General features: G+C 39.5%; 1 protein-coding gene across 10 annotated transcripts in view; it reads right to left on the bottom strand.

Annotated features, from left to right (window-relative positions):
* The window catches only part of SH3KBP1 (SH3 domain containing kinase binding protein 1), a 331,797-nt gene that overhangs the window by 114,060 nt on the left and 196,988 nt on the right, over window positions 1–20,749 (bottom strand). Inside the window, exon 1 of one of the 10 annotated variants that reach the window (XM_061407997.1) lies at window positions 16,001–16,099. The exons of the other annotated variants lie outside the window; for them this stretch is intronic. Coding sequence (XP_061263981.1) covers window positions 16,001–16,015 — 15 coding nt within the window. The 5' untranslated portion in view covers window positions 16,016–16,099. Of the gene's footprint in view, window positions 1–16,000; window positions 16,100–20,749 lie in introns of those variants that run through there. 10 annotated transcript variants of the gene reach the window in all.

Here is a 20,749-nt window from a genome sequence, read left to right as displayed (position 1 = left end):
CGGGAGGAGAAGAGGACGACAGAGGATGAGATGGTTGGATGGCATCACCAACTCAATGGACATGAGTTTGCGCAAGCTCCAGGAGATGGTGATGAACAGGGAAGCCCGGTGTGCTGTGGTTCATGGGGTTGCAAAGAGTCAGACAGGACTGAGTGACTGAATTGACTGCTGCAAGCAACAGAGAAGGAACAGCCAGGCAGGGAGGCCTTTGTAAGGCTAGCTGCCAGAAGCTAGATAAAGACTCTAATAGTGCCAGAACTCCTGTACCTGAAGCCACTGGCATCCCTGCACACTTGGCGCTGCCAGGGTCCCTGAGATCCAAGCAGCCATGCTAACTCCATGCTTGATCCTCACTAGGACAGAGCTGCCAGAGGGTAGAAAAAACCTTAATAGTGCCATATCTCCTATGCCCATGGTCACCAGCTCCCCTGAGTACCTGGTGCTCCCAGGGCCCCTGTGATCCAAGCAGCTGCAATCCTCCACACCTGGTCCTCACTGGGGCAGACCCAAGTCCTCTAGGGCAACCTCAGGAGCAAACTCCTGTGGATGACCCACACGCAGAAGTGGAGATAAAAACACAACTGAACTCCAGGGGCAGTGTGGTAAAGGAAGAGAATCAAAACTTTTCCACCAGCTGGACAAGATGCAGATTAAATCCACATGATGAACTAGGCAGACTCTGTGTCTATGGAATATACAAAAGGACAATGAAAGTTTCCACAAAAGAAAATGCCTTCTCGCTCTGGCAGCTGTGGACACTGGAGGCAAGAACATGCAGCAAATAGGGCCAGCTTAGAGTCTGAGTTGTCCTGACAGCAGGTCCAGAGACCAGCCCAGTACTGGATGGCCTTCTAGGGAGGCAGAGGTGGATTATGACTCACAGAGAGGGAAAGGATGCTGACAGCTGAGGTCCAAGAAAAACATTTATTATTATTCTGATATTTTGACTTGTTCTGTTTTTCTTCTTTTTTCTCTGTCACTGTTGATTTTATTACTATTATTATTAACTCTATCTAACCTTTTGAGAACTTTTAAAAAACTCACACTTTTTATTTCCTTTATATACCTCTTTAATCTACTTCTACATTAGCTTTCTGTAGTTCTATGGGGTTTTTTCTTTAAAAAATTTTTTTTCTTACTGTTCTTTTCCTGCCGTAGTTATTCTTTAATATATACAAACCTTTTTAATATACTCCTATATAACTTTGTTTTTCTGTTTTTTTCCTTTTCTTTCTTTATTTAACCATGTTTGTTACTTTGTTTTGTTTGGTTTCCTTTATTCCCCAGTTGGCACTCTGCTTTGGTATTGTATTCCAGTTTGAGTTTTAGTTAGTTTTGTTTTTAATTGGTCAATATAATTTTTGGTTTCCTTCACTCACCAGGTCACTCTTGTACTCTTTTTTCTTTGTACTGTTTTGGTTTTTCTTGTGTGTGTGTATGTTCCTTTGATTTTGGTATTACTTGTCTGATCTTGTATTTACCATTTGTCTAGAGTTTGTTTTTTGATTATAGTTTATTTTTTTATTTTTGTATGATTGCTTTAATCCCCTTAATGCCATAACAAACAGGTTGTGGAATCTCGGTTCCCTGGTCAGAGATCAGGCCTGAGCCATTGGAATGGGAGCACTGAGTCCAGGACACTAGACTTTCAGAGAACTTCTGATCCTCAGTCAGTTCAGTTCAGTCACTCAGTTGCGACCTCATGAACCGCAACACGCCAGGCCTCCCTGTCCATCACCAACTCCTGGAGTTCACTGAGACTCACGTCCATCGAGTCAGTGATGCCATCCAGCCATCTCATCCTCTGTCGTCCCCTTCTCCTCCTGCCCCCAATCCCTCCCAGCATCAGAATCTTTTCCAGTGAGACAACTCTTCATATGAGGTGGCCAAATTATTGGAGTTTCAGCTTTAGCATCAGTCCTTCCAATGAATATTTGGGACTGATTTCCTTTAGGATGGACTGGTTGGATTTCCTTGCAGTCCAAGGGACTCTCAAGAGTCTTCTCCAACACCACAGTTCAAAAGCATCAATTCTTCAGCGCTCAGCTTTCTTCACAGTCCAACTCTCACATCCATACATGACCACTGGAAAAACCATAGCCTTGACTAGATGGACCTTTGTTGGCAAAGTAATGTCTCTGCTTTTGAATATGCTATCTAGGTTGGTCATAACTTTCCTTCCAAGGAGTAAGCGTCTTTTAATTTCATGGCTGCAGTCACCATCTGCAGTGATTTTGGAGCCCAGAAAAATAAAGTCTGACACTGTTTCCACTGTTTCCCCATCTATTTGCCATGAAGTGATGGGACCAGAAGCCATGATCTTAGTTTTCTGAATGTTGAGCTTTAAGCCAACTTTTTCACTCTCCTCTTTCACTTTCATCAAGAGGTTCTTTAGTTCTTCGCTTTCTGCCATAAGGGTGGTGTCATCTGCACATCTGTGGTTATTGATATTTCTCCTGGTGATCTTGATTCCAGCTTGTGCTTCTTCCAGTCCAGCGTTTCTCATGATGTACTCTGCATATGTTAAATAAGCAGGGTACCAATATACAGCCTTGACATACTCCTTTTCCTATTTGGAACCAGTCTGTTGTTCCATGTCCAGTTGTAACTGTTGCTTCCTGACCTGCATATAGGTTTCTCAAGAGGCAGGTCAGGTGGTCTGGTATTCCCTTCTCTTTTAGAATTTTCCACAGTTTATTGTGATCCACACAGTCAAAGGCTTTGGCATAGTCAATAAAGCAGAAATAGATGTTTTTCTAGGTTGTATTAATTAGTGAGAACTCCCACTAAGGCCTCCACCTGTATCCAAGACCAGGCATCACCCAACTACTGGCAATACCCAGTGCAGGATGCCTCAACCAAACAACAAGCAAGACAAAAACACAAACCCAAGTATCAGCAGATAGGCTTCCCACAGCCACCTCAAAACACAGTACTGCATACAGTACTGCCCACCAGAGGGGGAAAAAACTTGCCTCCTCCTACCAGAATGCAGGCACAAGTCCCTCCCAACGTGAAACTGACACAAATCATTGGAACACCCTCCCCCACCAAGGGCAAAAATCAAAAGGAAGAAGTTATATGACCCTAAAGCCTGGGAAAAGGAGACCTCAAACACAGTAAGTTAGAAAAAAATGAAAAGACAGAGAAATTTTGTGCAAATGAAGGAACAAGGTAAAAACTCACAAAACCCAATAAATGAAGAGAAAACAGGTAAATTACCTGAAAAAGAATTCAGAGTAATGTTAGTAAAGATGATTCAAAACCTCAAAAATAGAATGGAGAAAATGCAAGAATCAATTAACACATTTAACAAGGACCTAGAAGAAATAAAGAATAAACAAACAGAGACAAACAATACGATTACTGAAATTAAAAACACTCAGGAAGGAATCAATAGCAAAGTAACTGAGACAGAAGAATGGATACATGAGCTAGAAAATAAGAATGGTGAAAAAATTCTTCTCTCTGCTGAAGAGAAGAATAAAGGAAAAAGAATGAAAAGAAATCAGGATAGTCTCAGAGAACTCTTGGAAATTAAACACACCAACATTCAAATTATAGGGGTCCCAGAAGAAGAACAGAAAAAGCAAGCGTATGAGAAAATTTTTGAAGAGATTATAGTTGAAAACTTCCCTAACCTGGGAAAAGAAATAGTCAATCAAGTCCAAGAAGCACACAGATTCCAATACAGGATAAAGCCAAAGAGAAACATGCCAAGACACATACTAATCAAATGAACAAAGATTAAACACAAAGAAAGAATACTAAAAGCAGCAAGGGAAAAGCAACAAGTAACACAGAGGAGAAACCACATATGATTAACATCTGATCTTTCAGCAGAAACCCTGCAGGCCAGAAGGGAATGGCAGGCCATATTTAAAGTCCTGAAAGGGAAAAATCTACAACCAAGATTACTCTACCCAGAAAGAATCTCATTCAAAATTGATGGAGGAATCAAAAGCTTTACAGACAAGCAAAAGTTAAGAGAATTTATCACCAGCAAACCAGCTTTACAACAAGTGTTGAAGGGATTTCTATAGGCAGGAAACACAAAGAAGGAAAAGACCTACAAAAAACAAACCCAAAACAATTAAGAAAATGCCAATAGGAACACATATATCAATAATTCCTTTAAATGTAAATTGATTAAATGCTCCAACCAAAAGACACAGACTGGCTGAATGGATAAAAAAACAAGACCCATATATATGCTGTCTATAAGAGAACTCACTTCAAACCCAGAGACACATATGGAATGAAGGTGAGAGGATGGAAAAAGATATTCCATGCAAATGGAAATCAAAAGTAAGCCAAAGTAGCAATTCTTATATCAGACAAAATAGACCTTAAGATAAAGAATATTAGATGAGATAAGGAAGGACACTACATAATGATCAAGGGATCAATCCAAGAAGAAAATATAACAATCTTAAATATTTATGCATCCAACATAAGAGCACCTCAGTACATAAGGCCAACACTAACAGACATAAAAGGGAAATTGACAGTAACACGGTAACAGTAGGGGACGTTAACATCCCAGTAACACCAACGGACAGATCATCAAAACAGAAAATTAATAAGTAAACAGAAGCCTTAAATGACACATTAGACCAGATGAACCTAAGCGATACCTTCAGGACTTTCCATCCAAATGCGGAAGAATACACTTTCTTCTCTAGTGTACCTGGAACATTCTCCAAGATAGACCACATCTGTCATTGTGTCACAAATCAAGCCTCAGTAAATATAAGAAAACTGAAATCATATCAAGCATCTTTTCTGACCACAATGCCATGAGACTAGATATCAACTACAAGAAAAAAACTGTAGAAAAAAAAAAAAAAACACAAACACATAGAGATTAAACAATACATTTCTAAATAACTAACAGGTTACTGAAGAAATAAAAACGGAAATCAAAAAATTCCTAGAAACAAATGACAATGAAAACACAATGACTCAAAACTTATGGGATGTAGCAAAAGCAGTTCTAGGAGGGAAGTTTATAGCAATACAATCTTACCTCAAGAAACAAGAAAAACATTGAACAGACAATCTAACTTTACACCTAAAACAAATGGAAAAAAAAAAAACAAAACCCCCGAAAGTTAGTAGAAGGAAAGAAATTGTAAAGATCAGAGCAGAAATAAATGAAAAAGAAATGAAGGAAACAATAATAAAGATTAATAAAACTAAAAGTTGGTTCTTTGAGAAGATAAAATTGACAAACTATTAGCCAGACTCATCAAGAAAAAAGGGAGAGGAATCAAATCAACAAAATTATAAATGAAAAAGGAGAGGTTACAACAAACAACATAGAAATATAAAGGATCATATGAGATTATTACGAGCAACTGCATATGCCAACAAAATGGACAACCTGGAAGAAATGGACAGATTCTTAGAAAAGTTCAACCTTCTAAGACTGAACCAGGAAGAAGCAGAAAATATGAACAAGCCAATGAGAAGCACTGAAACTGATCAAAAATCTCCCAAAACACAAACACCCAGGACCAGATGGCTTCACAGGTGAAACCTGTCAAATGTTTAGAGACGAGCTAATGCCTATCCTTCTCAAACTCTTCCAAAAAACTGCAGAGGAAGGAACACTTTTAAACTCAATTCTACGAGGCCACCATTACCCTGATACCAAAATCAGATAAGGACATCACACAAAAAGAAAACTACAGGCCAATATCACTGATGAACATAGATGCAAAAATACTCAACAAAATTCTAGCTAACAGAATCCAAAAACACATTAAAAATATCATATACCATGATCAAATTGGGTTTATCCTGGAGATGCAGGATTCCTCTATATATGCAAATCAATCAATGTGATACATCATATTAACAAATTGAAAGATAAAAACCATACAATAATCTCAGATGCAGAAAAAGCTTTGACAAAATTCAGCACCCCATTTATGATTAAAAAATTCTTTAAAATGGACATAGAAGGAACCTACTTCAACATAATAAATGCCATATATGATAAACCCACAGCAAACACTATTCTCAATGGTAAAAAACTAAAAGCATTTCCTCTAAGATCAGGAATAAGACAAAGGTGCCCACTCTTACCACTATTATTCAACATAGTTTTGGAAGTCCTAGCCATGGCAATTGGAAAAGAAAAAGAAATAAAATGAATTCAGATTTGAAAAGAAGAAGTAAAACTCTCACTGTTTGCAGGTAACATATGATACTATACATAGAAAACCCTACAGATACTATCAGAAAATTACTAGAGCTGATCAGTGAATTTAGTAAAGTCGCAGGATACAAAATCAATACACAGAAATCACTTGCGTTCCTATACACTAGGAATATATAGGAATGTATAGCAATGAAAAATAAGAAAGAGAAATTAAGGAATTAATCCCATTTGTTACTGCAACATAAAGAATAAAATACCTAGGAATAAATCTACCTAAGCCACCCTGGTGGTTCAGATGGTAAGGAATCCACCTAAAATACAAGAGTCCCAGGTTCAATCCCTGGGTCAGGAAGATCCCCAACAGAAGGGAATGGTTGCCCACTCCAGTATTCTTGCCTGGAGAATCCCATGAACAGAGGAGTCTGGCAGGCCACAGTCCATGGAGTCACAAAGAGTCAGAGAGGACTGAGCAACTAACAATCACGAGGAGACAAAAGAGCTGTATACCGAAACCTATAAGACACTGATGAAAAAAAAAATCAAAGATGACATAAACAGATGGAGAGATATTCCATGTTCCTAGGTTGGAAGAGTCAATATAGTATAGTCACTGTGAAAATGACTATACTACCAAAAGCAATCTACACGTTCAATGCAATCCCTATCAAATTATCAATGGCATTTTTCATAGAACTAGAACAAAAAATTTCACAATTTGTATGGGAACACAAAAGACCCTGAATAGCCAAAGCAATAATGAGCAAGAAGAATGGAGCTGGAAGAATCAACCATCCTGACTTCAGACTACACTACAAAGCTACAGTCATCAAGACGATATGGAACTGGCACAAGAACAGAAATACAGACCAATGGAACAAGATAGAAAGTCAAGAGATAAACCCATACACCTATGGGCACCTTATCTTTGACAAAGGAGGCAAGAATATACAATGGAGAAAAGATGGGTCTCTTCAATAAGCGGTGCTGGGAAAACTGGACAGTTACATGTAAAAGAATGAAATTAGAACACTTCCTAACACCATACACAGAGATAAACTCAAAATGGATTAAAGACCTAAATGTAAGACCAGAAGCTATAACATTCTTAGAGAAAAACACAGGCAGAACATCATATGACATAAATCACAGCAAGGTCCTCTATGACTCACCTCCCAGAATAATGGAAATAAAGCCCAAAATCAACAAATGGAACCTAATTAAACTTTAAAGCTTTTGCACAGGAAATGAATCTATAAACAATGTGATAAGACAACCCTCAGAATGGGAGAAAATAATAACAAATGAAACCACTGACAAATGATTAATCTCCAAAATATACCAGCAGCTCATGCAACTCAATATCAGACAAAACAAATAACCCATCAAAAAGTGAGCAGAAGACCTAAACAGACACTTCTCCAAAGATATACAAATGGCTAATAAACACATGAAAAGATGCACTCAACATTGCTCATTATTAGAGAAATGCAAATAAAAACTACAATGAGATATCACCTCTTGCTGGTCAGAATGACCATCATCAAAAAATCTACAAACAATACATGCTGGAGAAGGTGTGGAGAAAAGGGAACCTCTTATACTGTTTGTGGGAATGTAAATTGACACAGCCACTAAAGAGGACAGTATGGAGATTCCTTTAAAAAAAAAAAACTAGGAATAAAACTAACATATGACCCAACAATCCTAGTACTGGGCATATACCCTGAGAAAACCACAGCTGAAAAAGACACATGTACCCCAATGTTCACTGTAGCACAATTTACAATAGCTAGGACAAGGAAGCAACTTAGATGTACATCAACCAGATGAATAGATAAAGAAGCTGTGGTATACAATAGAATATTCAGTTCAGTCCAGTTCAGTAGCTCAGTCGTGTCCAACTCTATGTGACCCCATGAACTGCAGCACACCAGGCCTCCCTGTCCATCACTAACTCCCAGAGTCCACCCAAACCCATGTCCATCGAGTCGGTGATGCCATCCAACCATCTCATCCTCTGTCGTCCCTTCTCCTCCTGCCCTCAATCTTTCCCAGCATCAGGGTCTTTTCAAATGAGTCAGTTCTTCGCATCAGGTAGCCAAAGTATTGGAGTTTCAGCTTCAACATCAGTCCTTGCAATGAACACCCAGGACTGATTTCCTTTAGGATGGACTGGTTGGATCTCCTTGCAGTCCAAGGGACTCTCAAGAGTCTTCTCCAACACCACAGTTCAAAAGCATCAATTCTTCTGTGCTCATCTTTCTTTATAGTCCAACTCTCACATCCATACATGACTACTGGAAAAACCATAACCTTGACTAGACTGACCTTTGTTGACAAAGTACTCAGCCATAAAAAGGAATGGATTTGAGTCAGTTCTAAGGAGGTGGATGAATCTAGAGTCTATTATATGATGAAATAAGTTAGAAAGAGAAAAACAAATATCACATATTAACACATATATATGAAATCCAGAAAATGGTACTGATGAATCTATTTGCAGGGCAGCAATGGAGACGCAGACATAGAGAACAGACTTATGGACACAGAGAGAGAAGGAGAGGGTGAGACAAATGCAGAGAGTAGCATGGAAACACATACACCACCATATGTGAAATAGATAGCCAGTGGGAATTTGCTCTGTGACTTGGGGAGCTTAAACAAGTGCTCTGTGACAACTTAGAGGGGTGAGATGGGGTGGGAGGGAGGTTCAAGAGGGAGGGGACATATGTATACTTATGGCTGATTCATGTTGAGGTATGGTAGAAACCAACACAATATTGTAAAGCAATTATCCTTCAATTAAAAATGAATAAATATTTTAAAAAGAAGGAAAAAAAACATGAAATCACCTACTTTAATCATGTGCTTTCTTAAATGGCACTTTTTGCAGTTATATGTTATTTTCTAAAGGCATATCTTGTTTTTTTTATGAGAGTGTGGGGAAGACAATGTGTATAGCAAAATACCCAATGGATGCATTTTCTGGTCTTTAGCAATCCCTTGTCCTTTTCTGTTACAATGGAGAACGTTCATTTCAGTGCTCTCCACGTTTGAGTTCCCGAGAGCAGCAATTCCTCTTTGTGCCTTCCACAAAGACTCGCTATAGGCTCGGCACGGAAAAAACAATACAGATTCACGGAGGATGTTGACAACGGTGGACAGAGGCCAGTGGTGGCACTTCTGGAGTTTATAACCTATTCCCTACCCCCAAGTTATTATACTTCATCTCTTTCAGACAGGTGGTCTTCAGATGAGCATCTATCCAATTCTACAGGGACTTTCAGGGGAAGATTTCCACACAGTTCCCATCATAGGACAAGGAAGAATGATCAGTGCTCACTGTTGGCTGTGCATGCACGCAAAGTTGCTTTAGTCATGTCTGACTGTTTGTGACCCCATGGACTGCAGCCTGTCAAGCTCCTCTGTCCATGGGATTCTCCAGGCAAGAATACTGGAGTGGGTTGCCATGCCCTTCTCCAGGGGATCTTCCCCACCCAGGGATCTATCCCACATCTCTTACATCTCCTGCATTGGCAGGCGGGTTCTTTACCACTAGCACCACCTGGGAAGCTATTTCTCTCTTATTTCCAAGCTGGCCACCATGTCTCAAATTAAAGGGGACTCCCTTTTTTTCATCCATCAATGGGACCAGAGAATGGTCAACCATTAACCCCAACATAATTCTTCAACTCTGTTTATCCTTCTCTCTTTGCCACAAGGACTGACACTACTCCACACTCCCAAATCATCCCTTGAGTTCCAGTTTCCTGACCTTCTTCATTCACTGCTTTCTGTCATCGCCTCTTAGAGTACCCCTTCCTCTTTCTAGTCATTCAGTTTCATGACAAGATCATCAACCCATGTTAGGTCTTCATTTCACACAGAATTTTTAGACTAATGTCAGGCTTGGGCTTCACACAAACATACTGCTCTTTGGCCCTATTAAACCACTTTAGTACTGTGATGTCTCCCTGACCCAGCTGTATGTCTTTTGGTTTCTCATGAATTTTCTCAAGACCCCTTGTCCTCTCTTACCTGGACCACTTTTCTCCTCTCCTGCCTAATGACCTAAGACTGAAGGCTCTAGTCAGAAAAACCTGGAATTGTTTGAGCTCTTGGGCAATGAATGCAAAAATTACACCAGAATGTTAGCAATCCTATAACACTTGACTGTAAGCACTGTAAGAATTAATTATGCTCTGCTCACCTCTATGCTGCAAATTGACAACATGACATGCATTGCTTAGGCAGATTACACCCATGCATGGGCACAGAGTTACCATCTTTGTAACATTTCGGCCTCATCTGAGTCAAAAATAGCAGTATCTGTATTCACATCACTTGAAAAAATAGAATTCTAAATTCTGAGCAAGTTTACTTTCTCTGCTACTAACAACACCTGAATGCAGAGAGGATACTGGGGTTTGAAGCAAAAGAAACAAAATCTAAAATTGAGACATATAAGACATAAACTGTATCCAGCTCTCCCAATGCAGTAACTAGACAGTGCTAGGCACTGTCCCAAGAGGACATATTTGAACAATTCTAGGATCTAAAGTCTTGACATTTTATATCTTATCAATTTTTCTTAACAGTCTAGAAAAGGTACCCAAGAAGTTTCAGAAAAGCTGCCTCTGGTGAAGAGAAAAAATGAGAAATCCAACGAAGAAATCAAAATAAAAAGAACAGACTGAGCAGATGCTACCAAAACAAATGGAGCAAAACATATTAAAATCACTGGCGGGTGAAAATGCTTAGTAAGTGAAAGAAGAAAAAGAAAATGAGGCAGTAAATCCATCTTTATCACTTCTAACATCCTCAGCTTAAATGAGCAAAACATAAATATAGCTTCTAAATGATAGAGACCCCCAAATATCTGTTTTCAATTTTCCAAATATTGCTTATTTTCTTCCTAAAAATTCAAGGATGAGTTTAATTGGGGTGACACTCCTGAGTCACAGGCCATTTGTGAAATGACTTAACCATGGTCCTTTGATGAAGAACTGGCTTTTAAGTCAATACTGGAAAACTCTTAATTTGTAAATTGTTCATTTTGTAGCCCAAGTTTAGAGAGAGAGACATCACTATTAGAGGTGTAAGTAGGGGTTATTATAATTATGCTTCCATGGTTTCTAGAGCATTTATGGTTATGTATTTATTTAGTATCTGGCCTCTGACATGAAGAGCCTGAGTTGAGAATAAGACTGTCATCTCATACTTTTTTTTCTTCATCTCACACCTTTTAAATGGTCTTGAATGCCACAGAAAACTACAAAACAGCTTGTTGACTAACTGAATGATCTCTGTGATCTAAATTTTTTATATGTAAGCAAAGACAGACCACCATGCAAAGTAAGCTGAATGTGTTGTTTTAAAGTTGCAAGAATACTGGAGTGGCTAGCCATTCCCTTTTCCAGGGGATCTTCCACACCCAGGGATTGAACCTGGGTCTTCTCCATTGCAGGCAGATTCTTTACCATCTGAGCCACCAGAGAAGCCTCCAGAGTGAAAGTGTTAGTTGCTCAGTCGTGTCCAACTCTTTGTGACCCCATGGACGGTTGCCCACCAGGCTTCTCTATTCATGGGATTTCCCAGACAAGAATACTGGAGTGGGTAGCCATTTCCTTCTCCAGGGGATTTTCCCAACCCAGGGATCAAACCCAGGTCTCCTGCATTGCAGGAGGATTCTTTACTATCTGAGCCACCAGGGAAGCCCTTTCAGAGAGCATTACACTTAATACATCTCACTGAAATCTAGTTGCTTAGAACATCATTTAACAACTAGTGAGAATCTCTGAGAGAAAAAGACAAGCTAGGTATTGAAGCATGATCATTTTAACGGCCACACAGAAAATTTTAAAACCTTGAACTTCAGGAACCAAAAGTATCTGCAAACTCTAGGACTATAAATATTATGAAATAATTGTTAATACATGAATACAACAGGGCATGATGAAATACTTACAGATACCTCAGCCCACCCCACTGAAGAATGTCCACTGAAGCAAATGAACATGTTGGCAAATGATGTGCGAAAGGAAGGACTTTCATCTCTTGTCCCCAAGGAATTCCAGAGCAGAACGTGAAGACAGAAAACTCAATCATAAAACTGCTTTCCCCAAAATGTAAGATGAAACAAGTACTATCATTTAGAATTAAAATAGTATGGGGGGGGAGGAGGAGTGGGATGAATTGTGATTGACATGTATATACTACTATGCATAAAACAGACAACTAACGAGAACCTACTGTATAGCACAGGGAACTCGACTTAATGCTCTGTGGTGACATAAATGGTAAGGAAATCCAAAAAAAGAGAGGAGATATATATATATATATATATATATATATATATGTATGTATATATGTATATATATATACACACATACAGCTGATTCACTTTGCTTTACAGCAGAAACTAACACAACATTGTAAAGAAACTATACTCCAATAAAAATTTTTAGATAGAATTAAAATAGCACAAAAGAGAAATTCATCTTTTCTCAAAATAATGGCTTTGAATCCACTCTTCATAAACCTGTCACCCTTAAACCTCTGAAGCTCAGCAACCACCAAAACTCTCTGCTCATCTGTTCTGCAGAAGCCACAGGAACAGGGGGAACTAATTCTTCCTTGAAGCAATTTTACAATCTCTTGGGATCATGTACCTGATCTGCTAGTTCATAGGGATTCTCAGAAGACTTTTTTCTCAACTCATTATTCTAAGATGAGAAGAATAATATCCTTTCCTTTTAGTGATAGGCAACACGAACACACATTAAACACCAATCCCAACCACAATGAGACACTACTTCATACCCAATAGGATGGCTATTATTAAAAAAGAAAAACAAACAGAAAATCACAAGTGTTGGCAAGCAAATGGAGAGACTGAAACTCTTGTGCATTGCTGGTTGGAATGTAAAATGCTGCAGTCACTGTGGAAAATGGTACAGAGGTTCCCTCTAATGTTAAAAAGAGAATTACTAGATGATTCAGTGATTCTACTCCTGGGGATATATCCCCAAAACACTGACAGTAGGGATCAGTATGGCAGTCTTCATTGTAGCATTATTCACAGTAGTAAAAAGAGGGAAACAACCTGTTTATCAGTGGAAGGGTGTGTGTGTGTGTGCACGCGTGCTAAGTTGCTTCAGTCATGTCCGACTCTGTGTGACCCTATGGACTGTGGCCTGCCAGGCTCCTCTGTCCATGGGATTCTCCAGGCAAGAACACTGGAGTGGCTTGCCATTTCCTTCTCCAGGGGATCTTCCCGACCCAGGGATCGAACACAGGTCTCCTGCATTGCAGGCAGGTTCTTTACCCTCTGAGCCACTAGGGAAGCAACAGAAGGATAGTTAAACCAACTGTGATTTACCGATACAATGGAGTATTATTCGGCCTTAAAGAGGAAGGAAATTCAGGCACATGGATGAACCTTGAAGACATTATGCTAAATGAAATAAACCACAAATGGACAAATATTTTATAACTCCATTCACATGAGTAGTCAAAGAAAAAGAAAGAAAGTAGAAAGGTAACTGCTAAGTGGAGGGGGAACTGGGAGTTAGCATTTAATAAGCACAAAGTTTTCAGTTTGGGAAGACGTAAAAGTTTTGGAGATAGATGGTGATGATGGTTGTATAGCAATGTGAACGTATTTAACACTGCTGAACTGTACATTCAAAAAGGAATAAAGTGGTGTCATGTTATATATATTTTACCACAATGAAAAGATTTTATACTTTTAGAAGGGTACACAGAAAGCTCTTATGGGGGATTTCCACTGGGAAGTAAAGTAAACTGTGGGATTGAGACAGTCTTGGTTTTGTTCTGTTGGAATTTTTTAAAATCATATACTTACTTGGGTTATTTTCATTTAAAACAAAAACAACCAGAATTAAGTCACACTATAATCTGGAAGTTCCTCTTTTAAAAATTTAGTCAAAGGAAATAATCACAGAAGGTACAATGATGCATATACAAAATGTTATTTTTAATAACAAAAATCTGGAAGCAACCTAAATGGTTATCACACAGGAATGGTTCAATAGATGGTGGGGCATCTTGACAATGAATGATCACACAGCTCTCTGACAGAAAAGGAGAACTCATATTGAGTTTTAAAAACTGGTGACATTGAATATGACCTCATTATTGTATGAAGAGTGACGTGTGCTACATGCACATTCAGGATCAGATAAAAGTCTAGAAGATGCATATAAAATGTTGACTATGGTTATTCCTGGATTATAGAATTAAGGACAATTTCTATTTGTTTCTTCATATTCTTTAACTTTGAGTTGTTATTATTATAATAATTATTGCAAAGAGCTTCTATAAGCAGAGGAATAACAGAGCTATTTCCATTTTGAGAAACAAGTAAGCAAAGGATTTGGGGGGCACTCAGCAGTGCAAAGAGTAGTGTACAGGTCACTAACCTTTAAGGGGCCCATCTCCAGGCCCTCATCTGATGGAGCCAGAGAGGCCATCACCAAGACTTTTCCAACTTATGCTTCATCAAGCTTTTACTCATTTCCCAAATGAAGAGTCACCATCTGAATTTTGCATATAAATACCTAATTCTGATTTTTACTTTTCACAACTCAGATCAGTGACATCCAGTGATAAGAATAATCAGCAAATTTAAGATATCTTTCAATAGGAAAATTCTTTCAAGCCAGTGCAGATGAATACATTTTTTATTCTAGCCAACTGCTGCCTGCACTCATGTCCTTCTAGGCAAGCAACAGACCATTCAAAAAACTTTTCAAGAAGTCCTCCTACTCTTAAAATAGTGTGTTAAAATGGTGTTTTCTTTTTTATGCTATTTTCCTTTTTATGTAATTGTGAAAATATTATGTTAGAGCTGACAGAAAAAGACATAGAGGGATATATTTTATAGATATCATCAACTTGTCCCTTAAAATTTTTTTTTGCAACAAGAAACAGGAATATGGAAGACATATGACACATTGGAAGCCTTACTTGTCCTGTGGCTTATTTAGGGAATTTTATTTTGCGTTTGGAAAATGACAGACTTCTGCTTTTAGGTAGACAAATATGAACAACTCACAAAGAGAAACCAGACTACGTACTACTTGTAAACTCTTAGAAAATCAAATAATTTAGTGTCTCTATTTTACCCTGTATATGAGCAAACAAATAGAAATGTCCAGTACTACAAAATCAGCCAAAGATCTTTACCTCAATAAAAAGCAATTCAACAGCACCCAGAAGTCACTACTCACAGCTTCTTCATTCACCAGGAAAACGCCAATGTCCATGCCACCCACCCCAGAGTGAAACGCCCCATGGCTGGCTCACTCTGTGTGGACGTGGTCTTCTCTCCTAAGCTAACCTGAAGAGCAAGCTCATTTGTTTACCACACAAACATCTGTAATTGCTAAACATCTCGGTGACATGGTGTAACAGTTACTGCTTGTGCAGACTGCCCATCCAAATTACTCTCTGCAGTATGAGCACAGGAAAACCCCAGACACAGAGAAATTAGAAACATCTGTAAAAATTAATGGCCAAATTGACCAAAGTGGTGGGGGGTGGTTAAAACAGCAAATAGTTCCAGTGTCACATCTGATTGTAGAAAATAATCCTCCACATTATAGGTTGTTCCTTAACCCATTCACAGCAACCTCCCTCCCACCTCCACAGGGGATCCTAGCTAGCAAACACTTCATTTTAACCTACTAATGCAAACTCATCACAAAGCTTGTTAGAGAATAGTATAGGTAAGATACAAGTTAAGGGAACTTATTCCATCTCTAAAAGAAAATAGAAAAAAAGGGAAAAAAAAAAAAAAAGAAATACCTCTTCTCCCATCATGTAGGCAGCCTCCTCTTTTCAGTTTGAAAAGGTCCCAGAACTGCCCTGCAGCCCTCCCACTTCCTTCCAACAGCCAAAGGCACGGAGCCTGAAGGACCCAGCCTAACCCTGAGTCATACTTGGGACCAAATGAGCAACGGGGAGAACAAAGCTCCCATTTGTTTGTGGTTCAGGAAGCCAGGGCCGATTCATGGCTTGGGTGGCTTCGCGAAAAGTCCTCCTCCCTCGCCTACGTTGCCGCAGGAATCTAGGCTGCCTCCTCAGACCCGCAGGTGTGACCAATGGGACAAGCAACACACTCAAGGAGCGTTTATTTGGCAGGACTTGGCAACCACTTCTGGTTAAAAACGTCAGAGAGAAAATAAAAAACCCACTATCTTTCAATAGATGACATGATTTGGGAGTGAGAGATGTCTAAGATATGGTTAGTATATGAAATGCCCATCATGAGAGTGCCTGTATTTTAAAGAAATAAAATAGTTGTAAAACACAAAAATTACTCATTAAAAAAAGACAAAATCTGAAGGAGCAGCAGCCATGCCTTTATAGAAACACTTCCCTTAGGAAAAATACAGCAAGACTTCTGCCAGCCATGTCACCAGGAGTATCCTAACAGATAGGAATAAAGTGTTTAAATAGAAATCTTGTTTTTCGCCTAAATGAGATACCATTTTAATTATCATTGTGATGACTTCAGAGCCTAGTGCTTAAGAGTTCACAACTCTATAGCCGGAGCATCTAAGATCAAATATGCAGCTGAGCCACTTCCTAATTGTGTGATCTTGAGCAACTTATTTAGACTGTGTTCACCTCAGTTTCCTTATCTATAAAATGGGTATAATAGCACAATGATACAGGGTTATCTGGCAGATTAAATAGGTAATATATGTAAACTGCTTAGAAAAGTGCCTGGCACACAGGAAGTACCCTATGAGCGACTATTACAAATTCAAGCTCACTTCAATAGTATCCTCATCTTACTACAGTTTTCATGTATGGAGATTCTGATAACCGGTTTCAGTTATTAACTATGGTTAATTTTTAAATTGAGCTCATTCAAAAACCATTTATTCAGTATTTATTAACTACCTACAGTAGTAAAGGCTTTGAATAAGATGCTGTCCCAGTCCTCAAGAAACTTGCAATCTGCTTGAGTAAATAAGGCATAGATCTGCTTATGTATCAGGCAAGAAAACACATGTGAGAAATGTCACTTGCCTGAAAATGGCAAGTATGATGCATGTGCCACAGAATTAGCATTTTGAATTTAGAGGACAGATAAGAAATCCCCTTATCAAAACCTAATTAGGATGGGAGGGACAAGACAAATCATCTCTGCAGAAGAATTCCAAATAATTAATGTAGATACTCCACCCTGAAGCAGATGAGCTCAACTTCCCACTCGTGAAAAGCAAGGCATGTACAGTGACTTCTTCCCAAAGAGTTGATGGGGAAAAGGAGAAAAAACAGACCAGCTCTACAGTGGAGAGAACTGCTAAACATTCCCTCAGCTGGGAGACCAAGGTCAACATCACCAGTGAAAAGTCATGTGGGCTGATGGGATGAGAATGGCACTCCACCTATGTGGATCTCCCCCCAAATCCATCATTTCAGTCAAATCACGAGAAAAACATCAGACAAATGCCAACTTGAGTTCATCCTACAAAATTCTGTAAAACTGCCAAGGTTACCAAAAACAAGGCAAGTCTGAGAAACTGTCACAGCCAAGGGGAGCCTAGGGAGACCAGGGCAAGCAAATGTAACGTGGTCTCCTGGACAAGATCCAGGACAAGAAAAAGGACTTTAGGTAAAAACTCAGGAAATCTTTAAAGAGGATGGACTTTAATTAATGGCAACATTAGCTCACTAATTATGATAAACTTACTATATTCATGTAAGATGCTAGTAACAGAGGAAACTGGCAGTGAGATATGTGGAAACTCGTATTATCTTCACTATTTTTCTATAAATCTAAAACTATTCTAAAATTAAAATTTTCTTAAAAAATTAATTAGGAAGATAAGCCTGCTGAATGTACATGTATATATACACAAATGTATATATGTGATTTATAGACACAATGATGATGTTCTGACTATATACATCTGCATATATATATGTATATATATATATATATACATATATATATGTATATAAATGTATTTAATGCCTTCTCAGCTTAACTTTCTTATCTCTTCATCCTAAGCCTAGCTATTGATACAGATAGTCGAACACGGACTCCTGGCATTTTGCTTTCCATAACACACAAAAGAGTTTTCTTTGAAAGGAAACTTGGCTCTTCTGTCAGTTCTGCTGCCAACCCAGTCTACAGCGGCCCAACTCAAAGAGTGTGCATGAGGTGGGCCCATCTGCCCCTTTCCAAGAGCTACTAGAAGTTCCTGGTGCCTGGCCAATTAGTCATCAACCACGGAACCCTGAGACTGGCAACTCTCCCAGCTACTTCCTCTCCCATTTCAGTCCACACTGCCCAGCACCTCCCCAGTTTTCTCTCCAAAGTGCCAATGTGACCAACACACTGCCTGTCAGAACCCCTCCACCAGTGTGCCAGCCCACCCAGAGATGCAGCCTGTGAGTAGGCTGGCAGACCTGAGGAAATAGGGTCAGGCCTTCCTGCAACTCAGGCTTCCCTTGTGGCTCAGCTGGTAAAGAATCTGCCTGCAATCCAGGAGACATGGGTTTGATCCCTGGGTTGGAAAGATCCCCTGGAGGAGGGAACGGCTACCCACTCCAGTATTCTGGTCTGGAGAATTTCATGGGCTGTATAGTCCATGGGGCCGCAAAGAGTCGGACACAACTGAGCGACTTTCACTTTCACTTTTCCTGCAACTTCCCGCCCCCAAGACCCCTGCTGTCCAGCCAGACCCAGCCCTTGGCCATCACCACGCTCTCCCCTGGTCCCTGTACACACTGCTGGGACCATCAATCTCCAGGTATCTTTTAACACTTGGCTCAATTGTCACTTTCCTTGAAAAATCTCCCCTACACACTATTCCCTCCTCGCAGACTCCAGGCAAGTTAGCAGCTCCTTCCTCTCTAATGTCTTTAATGCTTTGGACATAGCTCTGCCAGTCCTTTTCCCCTGAATCAGAATGACTTTAAATATGTACTCACTTCTCTCTCATGTAGGGACAATCCAAAGCGCTAAATGAGAGGCCTGTATGTGACAGCTGATCTAAGGCGTGATGTGGGGGAGGAAGTATGAACTCCATTCCAGTTAACTACACCAGAGCTGCCCACCCCCTCCCCCTCGCCCCTGCAACAAACAACCTGCCAGGTGAAAAGTCTGCACACATTATGCTAACACAGCATCCAGACATGCTGCCTAGCCAATTCCTTTCCAAATGGATTGCCATTCCTTAGCTCATTTATCTAGAAATTTCAGAGCTGCCGCTGCTGATCCATAAAATACATTCAATAAAGCTTCAGCGAATGAAGGAATGAGCCACTTAATGAGCAAATGGAAGAGTAAATCCACAACCAGGCTACAGCAGACCCCAAACAGAATGGGTCTTCCTTTATTCTCATGGTTGGATTAGGACAAAACATATTCATGTATCCAGTCACAAATATTTATTGAAGGCCACCTATAGTTTACCAATGATTTTCAAGGAACTGTAGATACAACGGTGACTAACAAAGACAGGGTCCAAAATAATGGACTTGCTTTCATTTTTTAGACTTATTTTTAGAGCACTTTGAGGTTCACAGAACAGTGAAAGGAAGGTGCAGAGATTTCCAGATACCCTGTACCTCCTCACATGCTCAGCCTCCCTCGCTATCAACATTTCACACAAGAGTGATACATTTGTTACAACCAATGAACCTCTTTATCACCCAGGGTCTCTAGTTTACCTTAGGGTTCACTCTTAACTTTTCAATTCTATGAGTTTGGGCAAATGTTTTGTATTGCCCAAAAAGTTCGTTCTGTAAGATGGTTCAGAAAAACCTGAATGAACTTTCTGGCCAACCCCATATAATGACGTGTCTATCATTATGGAATCATATAGAATTGTTGTTTAGTCACTAAGTCGTGTCAGACTCTTTTGCAACCCTATGTACTATAGCCCACCAGGCTCCTCTGTCCATAGGATTTCCCAGGCAAGAGTACTGGAGTGGGCTGTCACTTCCTTCTTCAGGGATCTTCCCAGATCAGGGATCGAACCTGTGTCTTCTGCATTTGCAGGTGGATTCTCTACCACTGAGCCACCTGGGAAGACGTGCTGTACAGAGTATTTTCAGTGCCCACATGTCCTCTGCACAGCATTTACTTTCCAATGGCCGATACTGAAGACTTGGTGATGTCAAACAGCTACCACAGATGCAGCAAAATTTATTTCTACTTCTCTAAGTGTTAAAATTTCCATAATGAAAAGTTAAGGACATGATCCTGGAGACTGCACTGCTATTTATAGGCATTCCTATTCTAACAACCAGAAGGGTAACAATAACTACTAACGTTAATTCAGTGATTATTCTATGCCAGGCACTTGGACCCATTTTTGTGTGTGTTACTTAATCCTCCTAACAACCACATGAGCCAGGTTTTCTTGCTATTCTATTCTACAGATGAGGAATCTAAATTTGTAGATATAATAATAATTTGTCCCAGGAAGAGGCAGAATTAGGATGTGAACACTGGGAATTCTGACCTTCATGCTTAATAACCACTACATTCCTAAAAACACAATTTTAAGGTCTCCTGGGAATGTGATT

This window comes from Bos javanicus, chromosome X (genome assembly GCF_032452875.1).
Source record: "Bos javanicus breed banteng chromosome X, ARS-OSU_banteng_1.0, whole genome shotgun sequence".
NCBI classification, from domain to species: Eukaryota; Metazoa; Chordata; class Mammalia; order Artiodactyla; family Bovidae; genus Bos; species Bos javanicus.
This window is presented reverse-complemented; position numbering and strand designations above follow the sequence as displayed.